At 39.6% G+C, this 26,096-nt stretch overlaps 1 protein-coding gene across 1 annotated transcript in view; it reads left to right on the forward strand.

Moving 5' to 3' along the window:
* LOC136877176 (esterase FE4) overlaps positions 1 to 26,096 on the forward strand; it is a 75,530-nt gene that overhangs the window by 44,413 nt on the left and 5,021 nt on the right. Inside the window, exons 7-8 of the mRNA XM_068228725.1 lie at positions 9,414 to 9,595; positions 13,612 to 13,756. Of these exons, the coding sequence (XP_068084826.1) occupies positions 9,414 to 9,595; positions 13,612 to 13,756 (327 nt within the window). The remainder of the gene's footprint in view (positions 1 to 9,413; positions 9,596 to 13,611; positions 13,757 to 26,096) is intronic.

Consider the following 26,096-nt stretch of genomic DNA (forward strand, 5'->3'; position numbering starts at 1 on the left):
CAATTTTTATATTCCTGCAGTCCAAAATTATTAATAGTAATTAAGTTTCAAACTTAGTATAATTTTATTGTACGTTTTAATTTTGCTCGATTTATTATCTGTGCATGCACCAATCCTCTTTTAAAACTGTTACCGTGTTTTTGTGGTAGTTATGCGTGAAAGAAGGTGCGGGGTGGTGAATAGGTCTCAGGCTACGAAATTAAAGTGAATTTAAAATATAACAAGGTTATATTTTCTTTTCAAAATCAAGAAATAACAAACATGGCAGGTACAGAGTAGCAAGGCAACAAAAGTACAATTACAGTATTTACAGGATTTGGGCTTCGAGCCCCGCGATCACAATCCTTGAGCAATTAGCTCAGTTTTACCCCAAACACAAGTGTCAACAGAGGGGCAGAGAACCCCATTCATGCCTAGGAGCACTTGCTCCAAAATACACAGTAAGGCCTCCTTGAGGCGCGCAGAAAACAAAATTTTCAGAAAAAGAGCAACTTGCTCTCAAAATTCAGGCCTGTCAAAGGCCCCACCTAATTCCACTTTCAAGCTGTCCTTTCAGGACATATACACAGGGGTAAAATACCCAACCTACTGAGGTCTGTTAAATGACAAGAAGGTTAATTACATGACCTCTAAAATAACAATTTGAGAGGAGGCGATCTGCACTCCTAATACACTTGTTTTTAAAACCTAATCTGGCTCTAGGCCACTAATGCAAGGGCTAATCCCATACTACAGAGGTGACTTTAGAAAAGAACAATTTGCTTTACGTTAACGAAGAATAGGTTGAGAAAAGTAAGTTCACCTCAAAACAATATGATTGGGAGCTCGAGAGGGTTAAGCACTCTCTATCCCGATATGCAGTTTAAAAGATGGAATAGATACAAGTTTCTTTACATTTTAAGGAAGGTTACATAATGGAAAAACTTCGGACCCGCCCCGAGAGTTACACTGCTGAGCAAGCAAGAAAAGAAGTAATTAATCGGCCATTACCTGGTTGTTGACTGCCGCCGAAGAAAGAGGCGCTTCCCGCCCCCTGCTATGTACTTTACACACGAAAAGATGGAACAGAAGTGGCCCGGAGACCCTAAAATCAGCAGTTTATATACTCTCGCGGAAAGTTCGAGGCGTTAGGGGAATGAGAACACCCTCCCACAAACTCTTTATTGGGTAGGATACAGCAACATATTCAAGTTGGGGGAAGATACATCCGATTGGTCAGAAATTAATGAAAGAAATTCGGGATTGGCTAAATTTAAAACAAGGGGAAAGAAAGGGTTAATATTGCCAACTTAAACAATGACAGAAGGAAATTTAACAAAGAACAAACTTTTGAAATTAAATTTTCTCCAAAAGAACATTCTTTTTCTTCGCACTAGGGAGCACTATTGTAGTTCTTCAGTAGTGTCCTCTAGAAGAGAAAGTTCACATTTTTTACTACCGGTAAAACAAAAATACATCAAAAGTGGCACAGTTCAAAAACTCCAAACTTTCCAAGTAGTGACATCTTCCGAGAAACTTGAAAATTAATACCGTCGATAAAGTTCAGACTTCCTCCAGCAGAGGAGTTTCAATTGGCGCACATTTTAAATTAGCGGCGTGGAGGTGTACCGCCCGGTATAAAAACTATTTAAGTTTAACGTTTCATTTAATATTAAAATAATTTAGTTACTGTGTACTTGAACCCGTATCTATTATATTAATGCGTTACATAAGGTGACTCTTTCATATCGGTGGCTTTCAATTCAATTCAATAGAATACAGAAAATGTCACTTCTGAAGTTGGTGTCTGTAGTTTAAATATTACCACCCCGTCAGTTTAAAGCAATTCATCAGTGGATTGTAACAAATTCTTCAGTGATCGGGCCTAACTACTTCTTCACCATTTTATAATATATTATGTTAATGAAGACCCCTTTAGCGGGAAGGCCCAGTAGTTTGGGTAATAGATACCCCTGCGTAAAAATAGTAATTTATAGGTTGGGCCTAGAGAAGCCAGAAATTTCTAAGATTTTTTGGTGCAATGTTGCCTTGAGCGGGCTGTAAGAAATTGGCAGTGCAGTCTCCTCGGTTAAAGTTGGAGAGTTGTAAGCTCTTTTCTGAGATTGCTAAATTTACTGTAATATGGAAGGGTGCCTTTGGAAGGCCGGATTTGTAACCTTTGGAGCAAAGTGCTCTTGAATATCGTCCAACTAAACGCAACATTTGCGGTGTTGCAAACTTGTAAATTTGGAGCTTGAAGCTCAGCACTTTTAATTTCCAAACTGCTATTTGTACCTGTAACCTTGTCATTTCACCTAGTGTAAAGCTTGTTAATTTTGTGATTTGAAATGAAACATAACCTTTATTTAAAATTTTAAGTTAATCTTTGATATATCAGATAGACCCATTCAGCCCGCACCTTCTTTCACCTCTCTGCGATCCTCAAAAACCCGGTAACAATAATAATACAATTACTGATCGTAGCTAGGTATGTGATGTTCCTTTTCCTTTTAGTTTTGCCTGGGTCACATGAAGGCATAGGTCCCCCAGAATCCGATGACCTATATGCCCCGTCATTAACGGGGGTGGATTGGTTACCACCTGGGGATCTATTTCGTGCTTCATGTTTATTGCAGTCTATCACACCAGTGTGTATAGTTGGTCACCCGAAAGTGGCGAGTTGTTGACTATCAAGGTTGTAAGCCTTGAAGTCCCCAGCACTGATCGGCTCACTGACCCAGCTCCCCGCTGGGATTGGTTATTCAACCTTCCACTGGGTTGCTCAGCTTAACAGTGACACCTCTTGTGGATGGAAGACGATGGCACAAACCCATGCTCTACCAGCATCAAGAAAACCTCATAGATGCCATCCGAAGGAAACGTCTGACTTTCTATTGACACCTACACAGAATGGATCCTAATAGATTATCCCATAAGATCTTCAAGGTTGCTAACAAAGGCAAAGCTACTGGATTCCCCTGGACCAAGCAAGTGGACAAAGATCTTGCAGAGCTTAATATTAATCAAGCCGCAATACCTGACAGAAATTCATACCGTTCAATGGTCAAAACTAAACCTTTCCTAACATCCCTTACATCGGCTAGACACAAAGGAGCCGGAAATTGGTCAGTGGAGCCCAACGAGAAAATGGAGGAATACTTGGCCAACAGGAAGGCTCAAGAGGCCGCTAAGAACACAATCCAGTTCGCCAAAAGGGGCAGACGACGACAAAAACACATCCAGAACACAAGCACCGTAGTCCGCAGATGGCCCAAACGCAAAGAAAAAATGCTACCGATCTTCAAATATCTTTGGAACAAGCAGTTAACAACAAACTGGATTCATGACTTCAAAAAAGATTTGGAACAAAATAGCGTAAGGGAATGAAGAAGCAACACACATAGAGAGAGAGATATATTATTAGAAAAAAATAAAAAATATAACGATTCCAAGGTCGCGAGGGAAAGAAAACAGGCTCAAAATTGCCTGAGGAGTGGAAAATGAGGCATAGTGAGCAGATGTAGGAGAATTGGAGGAGGAAGAACGAACAACAAAGGATGAAGCATTGAAATTGTCTCGTGGTCCCTAGAAGACCCTAACGGAGAAAGAAAGAATAATAATAACAATGGCGTGTGGCCTCGGAGAGGCCTGGTGTAGGTCTTTCAAGTAGACTCCATGTAGGCGAAATCTCACCTGTAAAGGTGCATAAGGTGAATTCTATTGCTGAAGATGGCAAAAACACCCAGCCCACGAGCCAGGTGAATTAACCAATGAAAGTTAACTTCCCCGCCTCGGCCAGTAAGAGGACCCGAGAGCCCTTGGACCTATATTTCTTTTAATTAGTATTTTTGAAAACATTTTTCAGGCAAGAAATCCTATCCAGTCATTTGAGTAAGGTTGAAGGATTTCCTTATTCTTGTTTTGTGTTATTATTCGAATCTAGACAGAAAATGAGGTATTACTTAACTAAAATCCGACGGAATGACCACTCTGTATGAAATATGGATAATCAGATCCGCGTTACAATCTTCACTCAACATTAGATTATGATGATTTAAAGTAATATTCCAATTCCTGTCGGCCAGTTCAGATGTCACTAGATATAACTACAGGTTGGTCGCAAACAACGGGAACCGGTTATATAAGTGTTAGAGGATTGGACATGCTGATAAATAATTTGAAAATAATAATTCTATGTCTCGCACCGTTGTCATTTTATTAGCTGCTGAACTTAGCCAATCAGATCACTGCGTGGGTGAATTCAAGTGGGTTTTGCGCGACACTGTTGCTAAATCTTTACGTGGCCTAAAACCGGCATTAGAGCACCAGTCGAATAATGAACTTTACCAGGAGAATGTTTTGAATACAGACCACCGAGCTGACAGGATCTCGCCAAAGCAAGTACGCTACGGTGACAGCGGCTGAAAGCAACGGAATATTTTATTCATGTTCCTTGCTTTGGCTCTCATGTCGTTCATAAATCACGTGCAGGTTTAGCAACAGTGCCGCGCGAAGCCCGTTTGGAGAAGCGATCTGATTGGCTAAGTTTAGCGGCTGATAAAATGACACCGGTGGGAGATATCGAACTAAATTTTTTCTTTCAAATTACTTGTCAACATGACCAACACTCTAACGCTGATATCCTGGTTCATGTTGTTTCTGACCACTCTGTATATATTTTAACTGAGCGAGTTAGCCGCGTGATTATAGGCACATAGCTGCGAGTTTGCATTCAGGAGATGTAGGGTTCCTGTCCGACCACCAGTAGCCCTAAAGATTGTTTACCGTGGATTAAAATTGTCACACAACGCAAATGCTTGGACTGCACCTTAATTAAATGCATGGCGGCTACATTCCATTCCTAGTCCTACCTCCTCCTTGCATCACCGAGAACATTTAATGTGTTGTGCGAAGTTAAACCACTAGCAAAATTATTATATTCCTTTACTCTTGGAGGTCTTGTTTGAATAGTTTAGATCATATAAGAGGTGACTTGTGGTGAGGCTCTAGATCGAACACTACATGAATACCAACCCCGTTGTTTGTCCGTGACAACGTAAGTTCTACATAACAAATGTATTGTGTTCGTATTCGATTTCATGAGTGCTCAAATCAGTACAACTCTCTGTCCGACCTGTAGAGGGATTAGGATTTGAACTGGGTTTACTGTACACAGAACACATTTTTGGATTGAAATCTGCTTAATTTTTAATGTGACTTACATCATTTTCTCCTTAACCACAGAATTTGTATGTTTCTTGCCCCCTTTGTGGATCACTTGTAAAGTGTTGACCTTCAGATGCCAATATCGTGGGTTCAAATCCGGCCGAGGTAATCTGATTTCTGAAGCGCGGTAGAAGTTCATTCGGCATTTCATGACGTAAGGTGGCAGCATGTAAAAGATGTCTGATGGCTCATTACGTGCTTCGCAGACAAAGTTAATAATAACTCAGCCGTAGATCACCCAAGAGAGGTCCGGTTTACACTGTCAGCTCGTAGAGTAAAATGGAACGCCAAAATTGACGCACAGGCAGCCTACAAGACGTCCAATCATAATGCCTGCACACGGCTGGACGATGTTACTATTATGTAAGTGCGTGTTTTTACTGCTTTTGTCCGTGATTTACAACATAAACAAACACGGTGATATACTTGAATTGATATCAGAATAAGAGTTATCTACAAAATAATCAAACCGGGCGAGCTGGCTGTGTGGTAAGGGGGCGCAGCTATTAGCTTGCATCCGGGAGATAGTGGGTTCGAATCCCTCTGTCGGCAGTCCTGAACATGATTTTCCATGGTTTCCCATTTTCACACCAGGCAAATGCTAGGGCTGTACGTTAATTAAGGCCACGGTCACTTCCTTCCAACTCCTAGGCCTTTCCTATCCCATCGTCGCCATAAGACCTATCTGTATCGGTGCTACGTAAAGCAACTAGCAAAAAAACGCGAAATAATCAATAGCGTTTAACAGTTTATTCCGAAATGCAAAGTGTTAAGCGAGAGACTACATGTGATTTTCGGACTTAGGGAAGGAAGCAAATGCTCTTGTGACAAGTCTATAAGTCAGAACACTTCCTTTTGTAGACAGTTGACAGTATCTAAGCCAAGAAAATTGTAATTTTGTTCGTATACTTCCATATTTTTTTCCGTATTGGAAGTGTTTTTTTGTTCAGAGATCAGAAGAATGTACATGCCCGGTGAGGCACGGGGCGAAGGGGTTTTCGCCAACAGAGCCAGTGACGTAACCGTTTCCATAGCTACCCCGCTACTACCCAGGCGACATTATATTTAACCTTAAGGTACATTTTCCTAGAAGCGACCTAATCGCTACGCGATCATCGTTCAGCGATCGTCGCGTTTAGGAAAATGATAACTTGCAAATTGAGAAGAGGAGTCCTCCACTGTGATCGCTGAGTAACTATCCCGGAGTGATTATCGTTGGAGTCTCTTGTAGGAAAACGTACCTTCACTGGACCTCTTCGCTCTTGTCAGTTGTAATCCAGCTGTAGCTATTGCGTTGTTGTGCGTTTGTTCGTGTTCCTTTCTCAGTCGTTGCCATTTATCCGTTCTTATTTTTCTTACTCTCCACTTCTCTTGTTATTGTCTGTGTAACTGTTTTGTAAAGACTGAGTAATGTCTGTCGTACTCAAGAAGGGAAAGACAATTCACATTGAAGATAGAGAAGTGTTCAGGAATATTACAAAACAGGTGATGAGGAAGCTACACACTTGGTAACAGAGAGTAACTTGCGGGCTGCTAATTACAGCTGTATATCTCATTTTCATTTCTTCATCAGTACGGTATTTTATGCCATTTATTCAGTTTCATACTGTTCAATCAATTACCTTCATCGTTCATATGTTCGCACAGTCTTCAAAGCATTTTTCTGAGCACCATATTGATAACCATTACACTCCCCTAATCTAATAATTTGCACTTATTTATTTGGAGATGTTTGGTAGAAAGCGCAAGCTTTATTATTCTCAGAGTTTGTACGTATTGTAAAATGACACTTACGAACTATGTTATTGTACTGCGACAGATATCACAACACTGAGATAATTTATTACGTGTAATTCAGAAGTAATTGTTTTGATATGTTAGATGTACAAGGTGGAATGTTTGCGTTGTTGATATTTTTTGTACATAAATGTTCAACATTTGGAAATTATGTTCTAATTACGAACTACAAATAATGTATTAAGAAGAGGAACCATGTTTTTCCATGTACTCTTATCTTTATTATATACAATATGTTCAATTGTTAGTGGGAAACCTTCTAGTCTTTGGTTTATTTGTGTTATGTTCATTATTACCGTACGCTAGTTTATCAGATACTAGCATGTATTGATGAAACGCTTGTTTGATTTTAAGTCATTATTAATGTATACAACCCAGGTGCACTTCCGTAACCTTTTAGTTGTTTTTAGACGGTTAGACAAACCCCACTGAGGTAACCTAAACACGGCCTGACGTAAACGTCCTGAGAGAAAAGAGAGAATTATCATCCTCCATTAAACTTTGAGAGATCCATTTTGATGAAATTTTCGGGCATTTATTTATTATTATTATTATTCACATCTCAAGATAAGTTTAAAGAGAGATATAGCTACAGTGTCTACAGAACTCCATTGCTTATGTTGTAGTACAAACTATATAATAATTACATGATAAATGTTTACATCATTTCATTTCATTAAATAACCTGAATGAAATTAAACTAAGTACACTGTGTATCTACTTCCATAAAGTACAATATCATGTAGGCCAATCTAATATACAATGGTTATTTAAAAAAAATTAATATGGTTTCATTGTTTTGGTAGATAAATATGACGCTGAAGAGATTAAAAGCAATTGATTTCTTAAAGGACGAGAGTTACGCCGAGGATAATAAGACATCAGTGAAATGGAAAAAGCGACGCAAATAAAAATAGACCTTCTGGAACACAAAATGTCTATATAAATTATGTTTCTCCGTACATTTAGCATGCTTTATAATTACTAAGAGTAATTCTTTCGCTAGATACCCAAACACATTGAACCGGTGGCGCCCACCACATAATACGTACCCTTACCCATCAACTAATAGCACTATCAATTTCAGATTTGATATAATATAAACTTTGAACCTTTATGTACAACTTTGTTTCTGTAAGTTTTTCGAGGCAATAATCCGGGATAATTCTTATACTTTAAAGTTTAGCGTTGTATTACCAAACAAATTTAATTTCAATGTACTCTCTTCTGATTTTATATTAATTACAGCACCGAGTACGTGTCCCCTCCATAATTTAGCCTTCCTTTTCGAACACCAACATAATTTATTAGCAGCAGTCATTGCGTCCTGTGATGCATAAACAGTAAGCAAGTTAGAACCAAGAATTTGATCATCAATATAGGACTAGTGTTCAATAATAGGAAGAGCATCTCGAAATACACACATACAAATATTCATACATGTTTCGCCTTTGTCACGTAAGTTGTAAACACATAAGTTCAACCTACCTAGCGATACACCAGATTCTTCTGGCTTATATAACTAAAATGCATGCTAACCCGGTGTTCGTAGCATGCTGAAATAATGTTTGCAAAAGGTTTAGCCAGTAATATTGCTGACTTTTGTTCTTATTAATGCTGTGAATTGGTATGTGCGAGCAATACCAGTTGTAGCTAACCAACCAACCAACTAAATGAAAAATTCAGATAGATTCGTCCGTATTCATCCGAGAATTCACATATCTGTTTAGATCAGGCAAGACGCTGAAGTATGAATCAATGTTTTCCTTTAGCAGATAGGAGCAGATAACAGCCAACCTGTCTGGGCAGAACAGGAAGTTCGTGGTTGCAGGCACATTCATCATTCTTCATTCTTTTTATCTCCACACAGTAGGTTCATTTCAATTTTTGTCTATCAGCCCGTTTGTTTGTCACATTAAAGGAAAGGACAAAATTATTCAAAACTCTCTATTTGACAGCCGGTCTATGAACTAGGATATACCATATTTGACCAGTATAATGTGCCGTAGCAATTACAAAGGAGACAAAATAGAAAAAATAAATTTCTCAGTTAATATTATCTGTACTGAAACCCGATCAATACTGTAATAAAATTTGTACAAAGTATCGTTTGTTTCCTGTTTCACGTTCAAAGATATCCGGGATTATTGCTTTTCTTTCTTACACTTTTTAGAATAGCAATACAAACACACAAATCTCTTCTGCTGCAAGTCGCTTTGGCTAGATGGCAGTATTACTGATGGAATGAAAGAGAAATGCTTTTTGCAGTTCGTAAAACGACGAAACAGCTATCGCGAGGGGTGCGACAGCTAGTTTAAAATTGAAATGACTGAGGTATATTTTACTTGACCAAATTTAATAGTCCATTAGTAAACAATTGCTCACATGTTATTTCCACTTTCATATTACAGTCGGAATTTTGGGTTCAAATGTGACGTTGAAAGATATCGATAAAGATTTCGACCAAGTTTTCAAGCCTGAACTAAGGATCTGTAGAGAAGAGCCCTGCGGAGATGCTATGATTCCCAAGATCAGGTCCTTTTACCTCGGTGACCAGCCTTTGAACAACGACACTTTACCGAACTTCATTGACGTAAGTTATTTAGGATATGGTTATATAGATATAAGTGTATTTATTTATTTATTGTCATATTTTGTCAACTGACACACTTTAGTGACAGAAAGGTTAGTAAAATTCCATCCTCCTTATTTATTTATTTATTTATTTATTTATTTATTTATTTATTTATTTATTTATTTATTTATTTATTTATTTATTTATTTATTTATTTATTTATTTATTTATTTATTTATTTATTTATTTATATTGTTTATTCTTGATGGATTTGAGACTCCTTAACTATAGCGGTCCCTTCCTGAACTGCATAACCTTCGATACAAAACCTTGAGGATACAAAATACTTCGGGCTCGTGATGTAACATTCCGAGGTTCTATAGCAATGCTTTTTGACCTGTGAGATTAATAAACCCAATTAACGTTCCGGTTTTTCTTTTTGTACGAAGGAAATTTTCAGAGAAAAAAATGCAGGGTTATTCACTGAAGCTATTACATCTAATCCATTGAAAATATCGATATTCATTTTTAATATTCCTAAATGGTATGAAGGAGGTCGTGAAAACTTGTGCTATGTTTTCCCAAGTAATTAATAACGGATTCAAACTTTGCTTTTTACTTGCATTTTTTGTTGCCATTTCTGCCCATAGCAAGAATGTTCAAACTGCTGCAAGTTCAGTCATGTGATTAATTCATACTTCATTGAACTAATTTTTGAAATATCAGTAATGATTCAACTCGATAATGTTGTGGCCGAGGGCGGGCTCTGGTCATACGGGGATCCCGTTCCGCCCAGTCGCCTAATGACAATTGAAGAAATATTCCGCATGGAGTACGGCCTCGTCACTTAAGAGAAAGTTTTGAAACACTTGAAGTCAGTTCCCGTGCCAACCTACCTCAATTATCCATACTCCATTCTGCGGCCATACTCTTCTGGTGTCAGCTGCTGCATGTGATGCGGTTTTCATTAGGAAAATCAATCCCTTATTACCTTCCGTACCGCGTACCTTGATGAGACCACTTTCGCGAGCAGTTTAACGTGTTGATTTAGCTGGATTGCGATTGTCGCATTCTTTCAGTCCAGGACGTGGATGGACGTCCATTTCCTCGTGGATTCTTAACAACACTCGCGATTAGCACCTTTAAATGACAAGAAGTGATTCATGGAAAAATGAGGTTTCCCTCAATTTGGCCCAAAATTAAGTTAGTTAGTATTATATGAGCTGTGTCCAACTACTGTACTGTCATTTGATGATACTATTAGAGCGAAGGATAACGTATGAATATAGAAAAGATCTTGCAAGATGTTTCAAACGTTTGAGTGGAAAAGGAGGCTGCTTAACAACTCTTGGAAGTATTTCTCACTGGCCACCTGTTAATCTTAATGACCAATGGAAGAGCAGCTTTTATAGTACGAATTTCCAAGTAACATGAAATAGTGAGTAGCTGTAAATTAACATAATAAATAACGGAAGAAAAAAGTGTGAAAGAAAGCCAGAAAAATGAAATAATATTGGAGGGAAATGCATAACACTGGGCAAGAATATATTACACGCAGAGAAAAATGTATACCTTCTAAAGCTTACGATAACAACCAGTGCTGCAAGAGTACATGGTGTGGTTAAACTAATGTACCGGACGATGGGAAGGAAGAACTCTTCTTTGAATGTTATTATTAAGAATTAGATATGTCTTCACGTACTGTGACATGCGCCATTATTAGATTATCAGCTCCCAGAAAGGCAAATAAAAAGTCACAGAAACTAGCAGCTATAAGTATGGAACTGAAGTACCCCAATGGAAGTCCCATTAAAGTTTCTAACGTACGTGACGTACAGTCAATATTAAATTTCGTACGAGTACCTCGAATTGATAACAACTTTTATTTCAATATGAGGTCAGGTAATGAAATGGAGCAGTAGAGAATGGTGGCCGCGATCTTATTTGTGTGTCTTACTAATGTCTTTGAAAGTTTGTTTCCATATTCTGTTTTCAAATTCTGTAATTACAAAAGTAAAATGGAATTTTCATCACGTGAAAAATGTTGGTAGTTATAGAAAACTTCATCTGCCGTGGCTCCCCTGTAAGAAATTCTACTAAAGTGTGAAAGAAATTCAAACAAGAAATAAAATCACTTCAACAGCCATAGAAGTCAGACTGGTCATGAATCTAATTCTTCAAGTCGCCACATATGCTGCTGAGACTAAAGTAAACGAGAGTTACCAGATATGAATTGATTCATTTTAAATGTGATGCTAGGTATTTCATAGACAGCACATCGCACCAATGACTCTATACGGAAATAACTCTGAATCTATCCACTGGAATCCAGAAACAAGCTTTGAGATTCTTCGGCCACGTGGCGAGAGCCATCTCTTAAGAAAAACAAATTATTATGGGGCATTTGAAAGGCTCACGCACAAGGATTCAGTTTCAGATATGATGAATCACGCAGATCGTAAATCATGTTGGATTTTGTTTCAAGCCAACTAAAGAGTGAGGCGCTTCGAGAAGATTGACTCATGAAGTCGCTATGTCCTTTTGAGGGCGCAGAGAATGAGGAGATGGAGGAGTCAGTATCTGAAAAGCAACATGTGCACATGGTGATGTGTTCGATGTAACTGCAGAGCAATGGCTTACGCAACATGAACAAGTGAAGAAATATGCAACATGGGTATGTGCCATTTTCCTGATAATCATGCAAGCAGAGTTGCTGTCAAAGAGCAAGCACTTTTGTGACACCTCATTTGGCACCTGATTGGTTTTCTAGAATTTGGAGTCATCTGGCACTTGCCAAGCTTATCAACCGTTCAACTTACTGTATTTATAAGAGTACTATAAACATTATTTTAGAACTTTCTATGGATCAATGGTAGTGTGTTGGATTTCGGATTCCAAGACCACTGGTTCAAACCAGATAGACTTGGAGACGTGGAAGTCCATTCCACACTCAATAATGTATGACGTTGACATGTTAAACACCTACAGTATGGTGATACATTTGGAATTTAACCTTTGATTTTAAAAAGCCGTAACTTCTCCAATAGAGGTCCGTCTATCCACTAACTAGTGGAGCAAAATGGAACGTTAGTATAGACACGCCGGTGGTATAAATACTATTATATCAAAATGCCTGCACACGACAGCTTACACCAAATATTTACTATTATTATTATTATTATTATTACTATTATTATTATTATTATTATTATTATTATTATTATTATTATTATTATTATTATTATTATTATTATTTTAATACGTAGACTATCACGACCGCTAAATGACATTAAAATAAATAGTGGATATTAGGTCGCGTAATGTAAATAATCTACTGACGAGTTTCGATCCTGCGACCATGATCGTCTTCAGAGCAGTAACAAAGGATGTATTGACAACTGTCACTCAATAGCAACCTGACTCAAAATAGAGAGACCCTGTTAGAAATGCGGTTCAATCCAGGGCCTCCGGAGTCACGGAGAAAGATGTTGACGAGTTTACTACGGACGGTAGCCATGACCTACTCAGTATATAGCCGTCACCATTGTTAAAATTATTCGGGTGTTAAGCAATTTCTATCGCCTCACAAAACATTTTCCCTTTATAAATGACAGTAGTTGCATTAAAAATGATTTTATGGTCATTTTGTATGGCATGTTCTGCCACAGCAGATTTCTCTGGCTGGTAAAGACGTAAGTGCCTGCGATGTTCCGTAACCCTCGTTGCTACCTTCCTTCATGTTTGGCCAACATAAACCGATCCACAGAAGCAAGTAATGATATACATTCCAGCACAGTTTAAACCAATAGGACCTTTGTCATATTGCAACCAATTGCCTATGATGATATTAGGCTGAAAAATGGTGTTGATACTGTGCCTTCTGAGAATATTGCCAATCCTATCCGTGACAGATTGCCTTCTTGCCGTAACGCGTCAGCAGATTATTAACATTACGCGACCTAACTTCCCCCAAATTATTATTACAGTCATTATTACTTCCTTTGCATTATATTATTCCATTCTGATTCTTTCAGCTCTGTACTGATATAAGCTTCGCCGACGGAGTTCTACATGGAGTCAAAAAGATCTCTTCTCGTAATTCTGCACCTGTCTACTTTTACCAGTTTTCTTACGATGGTGGATTAGTGGATTCTCGCGACGTCTTCGACAATTTGCCACGTATGTAACGTCACTCAAATTATGGGATCATTTATCACCGAATTTGAGATGGAAATATTAAACTTCATCAGTATAACAATTCAGCAGTTAGTGATTTTTTAATAGATATCAGCTGTAGTACCCGGCGTTACTCAGACAGTTTTTGAATGTGTACCTTTCAGATTTGTATTACCAGTTAGTTAAATTTTATAGAATTCGTTTTTGAGATGATCTATTATATATTTCTAGAGTTATTTAGATGTGTTTGATTTAACGTTTTAAATTATTTATTTTTAGTACAACTTTGGCATTGCAGAAGCTCGAATTGACTGGGAAATATGTGATCGTTCCAAAAATGTATTGGGACCGATGACCAGGATGTTAGGCGCCTTTAAACAACAAGCATCATCATTATCATCACAAAAATGTAATAAGTGATAACTATGAGTATTTACATGTCGCGCTATAGATATGATGTTCACGATTTCAGCTGGTAATGAGACTGTCACCAATCAGCCATGCGACCCCAAAAGCAGTGGATTCAACACTAACCTCCGTCACTTAAGACTATTTATACCTCTCAGCCCCCCCTGGACTTAACGGTATCCAGAGAGTCTCAATTCCTCTCAGCGACACATAAACAATGGGTTCGAAATTAATATCGGTTATTTTCCATTACTTTTATATGTCATCAACTCCCATTCTCCACCACAATGGGGGTTGGGATATTTCATCTCCATACTACTCTTTTCCAGGTGGTAAGTCATATATGTTCCAAATTTCGTTGAGAGCTATTCTGGAACATACCCCCATACATGCATAATCTCGGTTATTTTTACATTCATTTTCACCTGTTCTCAACCTCCATACTGACGTAACCTCCCAGAGTGTCACAGCTGAATCTCGTAAACAATATCTTCGGCATTAATATCAGTCATTTTCGTTTATTTTTATATTTCACCACCTCCCATAGCCGTGCGCGGAGTGATTTACCCCAACAGTAGTTTTTTTCATATAGATATTCATATGTGTACCAATTTTGTATCAGGGCTATGCTGGAAGAAACACACTTAAATCCGTTATCTAGTTCACTCTAGAAGTTTTCTTTTCTTCGCCGTTCTCACTTCCCCCACCACCCTGCCGTTGGGTCTGAAATTTATCTTAAACGTTATCCAGAGTGTCACAGTTCATTTCAGCTATCCAGAAAAGGGTGGATTCGACACAAATATCGGTAGTTTTCAGTTATTTGTGTATTTCCTTTTACTATTTGCTTTACGTCGCACAGACACATATACTGTACGTTTTATGGCGACGATGAGATAGGAAAGGCTTAGGGGTGAGAAGGAAGCGGCTGTGGCCTTAATTAAGTTACAGCCCCAGCATTTGCCTGGTGAAAATGGGAAACCACGGAAAACCATTTTCAGGGCTACCAACAGTGGGGTTCGAACCCACTACCTCCCGGATGTAAGCTCACAGCTGCGCGACCCTAACCCCGACTCTAGAGGTCAGGTGGTCTCCAACTCCCAAGGTATTTTGTTTCTGTCATACATGTGTCAATGTTGGTTGAGAGCTATGCTGGAACATACACAGAAACATCCATAATCTCGATCATTTGGTCTTTTTATTTTCTTCACCCCTGCCAATTGCAGCTGACTATGGTCTTTAAAACAGTCCTGAGTGTCACTATGCATCTCAGTGAACCTGACATTTTGGATTCGATACTATTTTAGAATATTTTTATTTCTCACCCCCCCCCCCCTCCCTCCAAGCCATACCCCTAGTTTGTCATATCCCCACGCTGCTTATCTCCTGATAGTAAGTCATAAGTCTACCAAGTTTGTTCGAAATCGCTCTAGTAGTCCCGAAAACTATGGATTCGACATTATCATTGGTCGTTTTATTTATATTTGTATTTCACCCCTCCCCCTAGAGTTTCTAGGAGTGTATTGCCCCCACAGCAAATTTTCACAGACAGTAAGCAATATTTTCACCAAATGCACCCTATTTAGTTGACAGCTATGCTGGAAAATACACACGTACATCCATAATCTCGGCCATATTCGTCATTTTATTATTTCACCCTTTCTCACCCCCAATGCCAATGGGGGCTGAACATGAAGTGTCATTATTCATCTCAGCGAAACCGACAACTATGGATTTGACACTATGTTCGATTTATTAATATTCCACCCCTTTCACCCCCAACCCTAAGTGTGCTAAGGGTGTCTTAACCCCACTAGGTTAGTCTCCTGATAGTAAGCCGTAAGTGTACCAAGTTTGTTTCAAATCACTCCAGTAATCCTGAAAACAATATGTGGCTCTAGGAGAGTCTGACCCCAAACAGTACTTTTACCAGATAGTAACTTATACCAATTTTGGATGACACCTACGCTGGAACGTACATACGTCCACTATCTCGGTTATTTCGGACAATTATTTTTAACCTTTCTGAACCCCTATGCCAAAGAGGCTGAACTTGGACTGTAAAAGAATTCTAATTGTCACTATTCATCACAGCGACCCCGAAAAATGTGAGATTCGTCACAATTTCCGATTTTTATATCTCAACTCCCTAAGGGTGCTGGAGATTTCTTATCGCCACGTGATAGTCTCCTGATTGTGAGTCATGTGTGTACCAAGTTTGGTAGAATTCGCTCCAGTAGTCCAGAAAAGTATGGTTCGAGATTAATATCGGTAGTTTTTAGTTATATTTATATTTCACCCTATTCCCTGGGGGTTCTAGGAGTGTATTGCATTTTGTACAGCATTTTTCACAGATAGTAAGTAGAACTTGTACCAAAGTTTAGTTGACAGCTATGCTGCAAAATGCACACAAGTATCCATAATCTCGATCATTTTGGCAGTTATATTTTTAACCCTTTACCACCCCTATGCCAAAGGGAGTTGAACTTGGACTTAAAATATTCGAAGTGTCACTGTTCATCTCAGTGACCTCCAAAACTTTGGGTTTGACACAATTTCCGATTATTTTTGTACCTCACTCCCCATTCACACCCCACAATATAGAGGGGTAAACATGGACTTATAAAAAATCTGGAGTGTCACTATTCATCTCAGCGACACCCCAAACTATGGATTCGACACTATTTTCGATTATTTTTGTATCCTATCCCCCCTTTCCCCCACCACTAAGGGATAAAAATCCGGGGTGTCACTGTTCATCTCAGGGACGCCGAAACCAATGGATTCGAAACTATTTTCGATTAGTTTTATATTTCCTTCACCCCTACCACTTATAAAAATTCCGTACTGTCACTATGCATCCCAGTGACCCCGATAACTGTGGATTCGACACTGTTTTCGATTACGCTTATACCTCACTCCCCCGAATGGGGCTTAAGTTGACTTTAAAAAATCCGGAGTGTTACTATTCATCTCAGTGACCACGAAAACTATGGATTGTACACTATTTTCGATTAATTTTGTATCTCGTCCCTCCTTGACCCCCCACCAATAAGGGATAAAAACCAGGTTTTTCACCATTCATCTCAGCGACGCCGGAAAGTATGGATTTGACACTATTTTAGAATATTTTTATATCTTACCCCGCTCGATACATACCCACGTAAAATTACATTTACATTTAGAGTAGATGGATTACATAGACTCGCGTTTGCTCGTTGGGAACCCCCAGTTGCTCTTCGTTAGGAGTAGGTGATAACTTGTGTAGTTCTACTGCTGAAATTCTATATTTTTCACAGTTTCTTAAATATTTTACGCTTAGAATACACAGCTACATTCTTCAAACTAGGCAGACCTATCAAAGTTGGTCCTATGACCTGAAAGTACATCTCGATCACGGCTTGTTGGATTGCTATTTTCAAATAACAGGCATAAGAATGAATCTCCTATCAAGAAAGGTAGTTTATAAAACATGGCAGCGTATTCCCATCGCCTTGTATACTGCATTTATTACCGGACTATATGATTTTTTTTAAAAAATTATTCATTGGCTTTAGGTGCTAGGCCAAACAGCCAGCTAGAAATACATTAGAATACAAAACATGTACCGTACATTAAATATGCACTGAGAATACATATGCACATATGAATCTTACATAATTTTATACTAGGATAACGTTCTGAGCCCGTACAGAATGCACCCACAAACACACACTGCAACTGCATTATGTTTATGTAGTTTTTATGAAGTAGTATCACGTCAAGCTTCATAATCTTAAATCGGTGTCTTTTAAGAATATAGCGATTGGATTATACACCTCTGGTTGTTGGGATGATGAAATGCACTGGATGTTCAGTGGTAGCTGGAAGTTCAATGAAAGTAAAGTTGTTATGAATTTTTCCCGCTGTACATTAAAAAAAAAGGCACGAGAAGAAGATGTGGTTGAGGTCAGCGATTGCTTGGCGGTCACAGGAACAGTACGGCGAGTTTAGGACTCCTATCCGGTAGAGATGATTTGCAAAACTGCCGTGATTGAAGCTCATGCGAATAAGAGAAGTGATGTATCGGCGACAGGCACTCCATTTGGAGAACCAAGGTGAGGGAAGTGGGTATGGTTGGACTGCAGCGTATTGTTTTCCCCGTTGCCTTTCTGTAATATACCATTCTTCTTCAATTTGCATCCAGGAACGCTTGTTGATAAGTGGCACATAGTCCCGAATAGACACTGGTGAATCTAGTCGTTCGCCCAAATGCGTTGCTGCTCTAGCGAGCCGGTCTACATACCCGTTGGGTTTGATACCTTTATGGCTAGGTATCCAAAGAAAGTGCACAGCAATATTGAGACGTGTAAGTTGTCGAATTCTCTGAATGATCTGAATTCGATGAACCGTTAGTTCGTATGTAGCAGGTGACTGTAAAGTCTTCAAGACACTGAGAGAGTCAGTATTTGTAAGAACTGCAGAAGGTTTAACTCTTAAATTGTATATTAGAGCTTCGGAAATAGCGACAGCTTCTGCTGTAAAAATAGTCCAGTCATTTGCTAAAGTGAATAAACGAGATTCTTCAGTTGCGGGACAGTAAAATGCGCATCCCACTGCAGGCGGTGAGGGTACTTTTGAGCCATCAGTGAAGATCTGAAGAGCATTGGGCCACTCTCTTTGAGTATATTCCACAAAGTAAGACTGAATTTCAAAAGCAGGGCAAGACTTGTGGGGTGTTGACGATGGAAGTATGGGGCGTAGAAACTGAAGACTGTTCAGAAGGCATATATTTTTCATCCATTTTCGGTGTCCGTGCTCTCTCATAATTGTTTCTAAATCAGCCAGACTGCTGCAGATTTGTTGTTCGTTGTTGTACATCCTGGCTAATACAAATTTGTCTGCTAAATACTGTCGACGTACAACAAGAGGAGTTTCAACGCACTCTAGTAACAACGCATTTGTTGGGGTCGAAGACATTGCTCCAATGCAGCTTCTGACACAGCTATATTGTATTCTATCCAGCTTGCGCAAAGCGATTTTGCTTTCGTTCTTATAAAACATACTCCCATAATCCATTTTGGATAGGATCAAACTGCGATATAGGAGAAGGAGAACACAGGGATCAGCCCCCACCATGTTCGGGTGAGAGCACGAAGAATATTCAAAGTTCGTTCTAGTTTTGGTGTAAGCTCAGACATATGTGACGACCATGTCAGTCGAGTGTTATATGTGAGACCTAAAAACCTTGCCTGAGGTTTGACTCCGAAGTTGTATGGTCCCATGTTCAAGATTAAGGGTGATACTCTCAGGTATTTTCGCTTAAATATCACTACTTGAGACTGGGAAGGTAATAGGGATAAATTACTTTCAAGGAGCGAATGGTCTAATTGATATACAGCTGAAGCCATGTGGGCTTCTACAGTTTGGAGAGACCTTGCACTAGTATACACACACACACACACACACACACACCCACACACACACACACACACACACACACACATCATCATCATCAGTATATTGTAATAATCCTGGGTGAAAATATGGTATCTGGATCACTGGTGTAAATGGTGTAGAGCAGGGGACTAAGCACAGCACCTTGAGGCAGTCGTTGTGAGACTTTCCGTAGGCCAAGTAGTTTGTCATGGTAACGCATATATATCCATCTGGTGTGTAGAAGATTTTAAATCCCCTTGATGAGCGAATGAGGAAGGCCGAGGTCCATCAATTTAGATACTAATCTTGAGATATCAGCATTGTGGTATAGAGCAGAAATATCCAGAAAAAGGGCAAGCATATAAACTTTCATAGCACATGTGCAGTGCATGACTATCATAGGTACCTCTTCCTTTTCGAAAACCATTCTGAGTTCGTGGTAGAAGATGGTGAAATTCTAACCACCATTCGAGTCGAAGTTTAATCATTCGCTCGAGGGATTTCAGTATACATGAAGACAAAGCGATAGGGTGGTATGCGTTCGGATCCTCTGGTTCCTTTCCGAATTTGAGGATGGGTATCACAATCTGTGTTAGCCAGGATATTGGAAATTATCTTGAGACCATATTTCGTTTATGATCCGATGCAGCCACTGTAGAGCATCGATTGATAAATGGGCCAGCATCGGGTAACAAATATTATCAAATCAGGATTATTGCATTTTTCAACTCAGACAATGTGAAGGGGGAGCATAAGAAATGAGTACTTGGGGTCGTGTTGAACAGAAGGGGTTGAGAATTAACAAACGGCGGAGCTATTTTGTCAAAGAATCCCTCTATACAGACTGGTGAGATCGTATGGGCTCGTGGGCTATGATCTTTGTGGCGTAAGGCTTTGACATTTTCCAGACGTCGGAGTTGTTGGTATTCCTATCTAATGATGCACAGAATTCCTTCCAGCTGTGTCTTTCCCTTTCTTTCAAAAATCTCCTTACTTGAGCTGTACTGTGCAGGCATTGCTGGTACTTCTCAAAAGTGGGTTGTTCCCGATATTGCCGAAGCGCTGTTCGTCGTCGTGTAACAGCTCGAGAGCAATCTGGGGTCCACCAGACAGCTGGCTTTCCCGTGTGCGTAGATCCAACTTTCTTCAGGGGAACTGAATCGGATGCAGCTTTCTCCTTAGCGGAGATATATAGATTGTAGCTTACACCACTCGAATTTTGCAGTGGAAGACGTAATATCTCTTCATCCATATTGGCTCTAAATATTGGCCAATTTGCTCTAGAGCAGTTCCATTTTCCTGTTGACACTTTCTGGTGCTGAGGTAGAGGAGAAGTCTCTATTGTGATCAAAATGGGAAAGTGGTTGGAACCCCCAGAATCAGTAAAGACGGACCAGTTGGTGGACAAAGATAAAGAGGGGATGGCAATAGTGAGGTCAACTGCCGATTTCTGCCGGTTCGGTGAAAGAACCTATGTAGGGGAATGATAATTCAGGATGACTAAATTATATTGTTCGACCATATATCATCGCCGTAGCGATCGGTGGTTGGACATCCCCATGCCGTGGAGTGACCGTTGAAGTCTCCACAGATGATCTATGGGGGAGGAAGTTGCGTCATGATTTCTTGCCAAATATCCAAGATGACTGCTGTTATTGGTGGCCAATATCCAGATGCTATTGTAAGAGTTCTAGAGGGTAGGTGAATACTAGCTGCAATCAGTTGAAATGGTGATGGTACACTACGTTGGATAGTTACCTGTCTGTACGATAATGTCGTGTGTACCAGAATAGCGACGCCACCATATCCATCATCACGGTCTTCCCTTAAAGTGGTAAAGTTGCGAAAATGCATATATCTTTAAGGTTTGAACCATGTTTCTGACAGGACAACAACGTGAGGCTTTATATTGTGAAGTGTATTATCGAGAACCTTTTTGCTTGAAATAGCCGACCGTGCATTCCATGGAAGAATTTTAAATGCCATTATGAAATTGGAAAATCTGTCGCAGCATATTCTTGATACGATGAGCATAATAATATTGAATATTTGCTCGATGAGTTGATCGTTGTTTTGAGCAGGTTTTGATGTTTCGCGATGGGGTTGGGGAGGGTAGGGTTTGTAGGTAATGGTAGTAATATGTAAATGTGGAGGAATATAGGCCAGTTGAGAAATTCGGGGGTGGGGTGAAACGGGGCTTAAAATCTTGTACCGGACGTCTTGACGAGTTAACAGAAACTGAAATTTTACGCTGAGAGGCGAGTGGATGGTTGATTTGTTGGTTAAATGTTGAGTGGAGAGAGTTCTGTTGTGTGATATTCTATGGTGCATCTCCTTCATTGGTGGTTCTGCTGTAACCGTTGGTGTCAAGGGCTCATGTTGTCTTGGAAAGTTTCTTAGTGTTGACGTGTTAGAGGTTACAGAAATATTAGGTAGCGGGGGAAATTCCAATTGATTTTGATAATTAACTGGTAGTCGTGACGCTGAGTTCGCGTACGCTCTGTTGTTATAAATATAAAGCGCAGCCACTTGCGAGATATTGTTAAATGACATAAGCTCCCTAACATAAATCCACTTTTTATATTCTGTGCAGATTTTATCAGTGGACAGATGAGTTCCTTTGCAGTGAACACAACAGGGAGTAATTAAATCTGAACACTGACTAATATCATGAGGCCCTGAGCAACGGCTACAGCGTTGGGCACTTCGGCACTGCAGGCTAGAGTGATTGAATCTGAGGCATCGTTCACATAATCGCACAGGCATCACAAATGGTTGCACTGGGCATCTAGTTCCGAGTAAGTGGATATATGCTGGCAGTTTTTGTGGACGAAAAGTTAACAGACAAACTGGGATAGGCCTTCTCTCCCAGCGAATAATCTTAGTGAAGCGCTTTACAAGAACAACTGGTAACGGGGTTAATATCTCCCGTAATATTTCATCTTCACTAAGTGTGGGGTCGACATTTTTAATTAAGCCTTGTCTTTGAATAACACCAGACGGAATGTAAACTAGATTTTGTTTACGAAACAATTCTGTTTTCGCTAGTTGATTCGCCACTGCTCCTGAAGTGATTTCAACTCGAAGTCTGTTTCGCCCTATGTGTTCTATGTCCAGGATGTTTTTACAACGACCTGCTCGTTAAATAAAAGCCTACCAAGCGCTATTGGATGGACACTACCCACGTCTTTGTTTACACTTTCGACGATTACAACGAAAGGGCCATGATCATTGGGATTGTACCTATTTTCGCTGCTATTGCGATATACAACTCTTTGATTAGTGTTATGATGATTTACAGATGAGGATAAAGTATTTATTTCTCCCACATCTGCACCATTAGAACTGTTCGTGGTATCAGTTGAACCGGAACTGTTTATGACATCAAGGAGCATGTCAGATTCCTCTGTAGGACGGGGTTCACTTCCACTAGGACGCATTTTTTGCACTGGGGATTAAATTCACTTAACAATTCAGAGTCACAATTACATGATTTGATGGCTGGATGTGCTGAAACAGTGGGTACTGGTACCTGACATCTTTGAAGTAATGCGGCAGATGCTCCCTGCATCTCTGTTGAGTAGGTGTTGACAGGTTGTTGAGTCGACCGAAGTTGATGTGGATTCGAAGGATTTTTAGCACTCAAAGTAAAGTCTGGAATCATCGATGGAGAGTTGCTGTAGCATGTTTGTAAGGCAGCGTTAATTACCTGACCCGTGTCGGGTGGATCGTTCATGATGCACTCGCATAAACACACACAAACGGAATTTTAGAACACACACAAACGGAATTTTCGAACTGCTGCTATTCTATTTACTGCAGTTGAGATGATAGTAATTCCTCATATTCGCGTAACTTCTACTTTCCTGTGAAAATTGATTAATATTCTTCAAGATTTCTATTATTTCGTTTGCATAAAATGATACTTCTCTCTTCTAGAACGGGACTATATGATATAGCGTAAAGATGCTGTCGCCTAGCGACAATCTGTCCATAAAGTCGATTCAGTCTTGGTCAATCTTGGTGCGGCTTTGCAATTAAATGAAATTACCTAAAATTACTTATCATAAAAAACTACCCATCGGATTTCGTTCAAACCACATCATAATCCCTTTCAGAAGTAATAAGAACAAGCTGTGCAATGTTCAGCGGAATGGGTCCAGTAGTCTAGTCTAGTCCAGTCTATTAATCTCAAATATACCAAAATCCTCTTTTATAATAGATAGATACTACAGTACAGTTCAGAGCACATGGTGTTAAAACTGCGAATTATCGGCCTTTATTATAAAACTACCAACGGGTGCTGCTAACAAAATCTCAAAGGCGCTGTGTAGTGAGCAGCCGTATTCGTTTTCTCGTGTATTGGCTGCTGTAAATTAGTCAGTAAATTTTCTTCAATTAGTCACCTCGTTTTAAGAACCACAAACGTGTCTAACATTTTCAACAGCATTCCACTTGGACTATTTCTTCTCACGGGAAACGCCACACCGAACTCAGCGTTCTTCCTAGGACCTCTCTAATAGGCGCACCACCCTGCCGTTTTTACAGGCCGCCCGGCTGACATAATCTAGATAAGTGCTAGTTACATAATATTCATACCTATTTGAATCGCTGGGTGCTCCAAATTAAAATGTGCATACTGTAAAACTGTTTATTTAAATTATAAATCTTCATTATTGTCCGACTCGATGGATGAACGGTCAGCGTACTTGCCTTCGGTTCAGAGGGCCCCGGTTTCGATTTCCGGCCGGGTCAGGGATTTTAACCTTAATTGGTTAATTCTGTGGCGGTCGAAAGGTATAAGTTATGTCTCAATAATCAGAGTTCAATAGAATAGTGTTATGGTCAAGTACTAGCGATTCTTGGCGAAAGATAAACAACGGAACTTCAACAAGCAGGAAGCGAATGACTGAACCTTGATGGAGCACCGAGCAGCAGAACGCAGGGAAGCGTGTAGTATAGGAATTCTGCTCAGTTCAAGTTTCCGCAAACAGCGCAAACCAGTTCGCTAAACACTAGCGATGCATCGTACAAATAGTTTCGGGCCATAACCCAAGAGAAATCCGCGGTAGGTGCAGAAAGAATACGATAAGGAAGGGAACATATATAGAGAACTGCCCAAAGAACAGGTTTCAATAACAGATAATTGTAACAATTCAAAGGAGATGACAAAATATTTACATAAAAATGGATAAATAAAACCTCTTGAGGTTTAACGCAAATCATGCAAGCAATTATATCTATCGCAGATACATCCAGGTACGAAAAAAAGCAGAATTACACATTTGCTTCTTATTATCTTTGGTGTAAGCATCTAATATCTCTTAACATTTATCATCAACATACATCAAAACGAGAACAAAGGGAACCATGGAAGTTACAGTTAGATTTCTTTTTTTTTGACTCAAGATATTTAAAGATACAATAAAGGAGGAACTACTCTTGGTATCACCCTTATCTTTTGGTAAACACATATCGTGAAAGGAAGAACCACGCGAATTCTTCTTATTATTATTATTGTAATAGACTTGGACATGGAACTTGCAACCTCAACACACCTAGAAAAATTTTTAAAATAGATAATCAATCTCTTATAAGTAGTAGGAAAACATTCCCTAGACTAACGAGCGAACAGGTAGCATAACATCTTGTCCTGCAAAGCATTAGCACACGCGCTGGGAAGGGGTAATTACTAGAAAGTTCGAAATGTAAACAAGAGACATACAACAATTTTAGCAGAGACCAGAAAATACCAGTGTTTCTCATACAATCTGATTAAGTTGTACTAACAAGGGAAAGGGGAAAGGGGGGGTGGAGGAAAGCAGGAAAAGAAAAATTAGGAAGTAACAACAAAGGGATGGGAAATCGAGCAGGAATCAGGCTGCTGAGTCCCCAACACGAAATGACGCGAAACAAAGTTCACCACACCACACGTGAAGTTCAGGGAGAACTATTATACTGCCAGTCCAGAGCACGTTGGCCACCACATTCCAAATAATAATGTTTTAATTGCAAAGTTAAGTGCACCAAGGCTATGGTAAGTCCTGAAGGGACTAAAGTTTGAATGCACACCTGTGGCAAAGCACAAGCCAAGAAAATAAGGCCTTTTATGAAAATGAGATAGTGATAAAAGGTATCTGCTCACCCAGTCAGTTTTGAAGCACGAAGTAAGTTAAAACTGACACGGTCCAGCCGTGTCCAGAGGTCCAGCTCCCACTGCTTATTACAAAGTTGAATCACAGCTCATCGGCGAAAGAAATAAACGGGGAGTATATATATATGGCAGGGGAGCGCTATCTAGAACTTACTAGAGGCCGATGACGTCACGGTGGATGCGCTACAGTCTCAGCAGTAGTAAGACATGTTGTCAAGCAGACAGTTCGTATCGCCGCGTAGTATAAGGAGCACCAAATCGGAGCGGAGAAAATATCATCAGGTAAGAGAAAAAATATCTCGTAACATATACTCCCACCACCCAGGAAATATCCGAAGGATTGGTGCAAAGGATGATGAAGCAGCA

The sequence above is a fragment of the Anabrus simplex genome, chromosome 7, assembly GCF_040414725.1.
Source record: "Anabrus simplex isolate iqAnaSimp1 chromosome 7, ASM4041472v1, whole genome shotgun sequence".
In the NCBI taxonomy this organism is placed as follows: domain Eukaryota; kingdom Metazoa; phylum Arthropoda; class Insecta; order Orthoptera; family Tettigoniidae; genus Anabrus; species Anabrus simplex.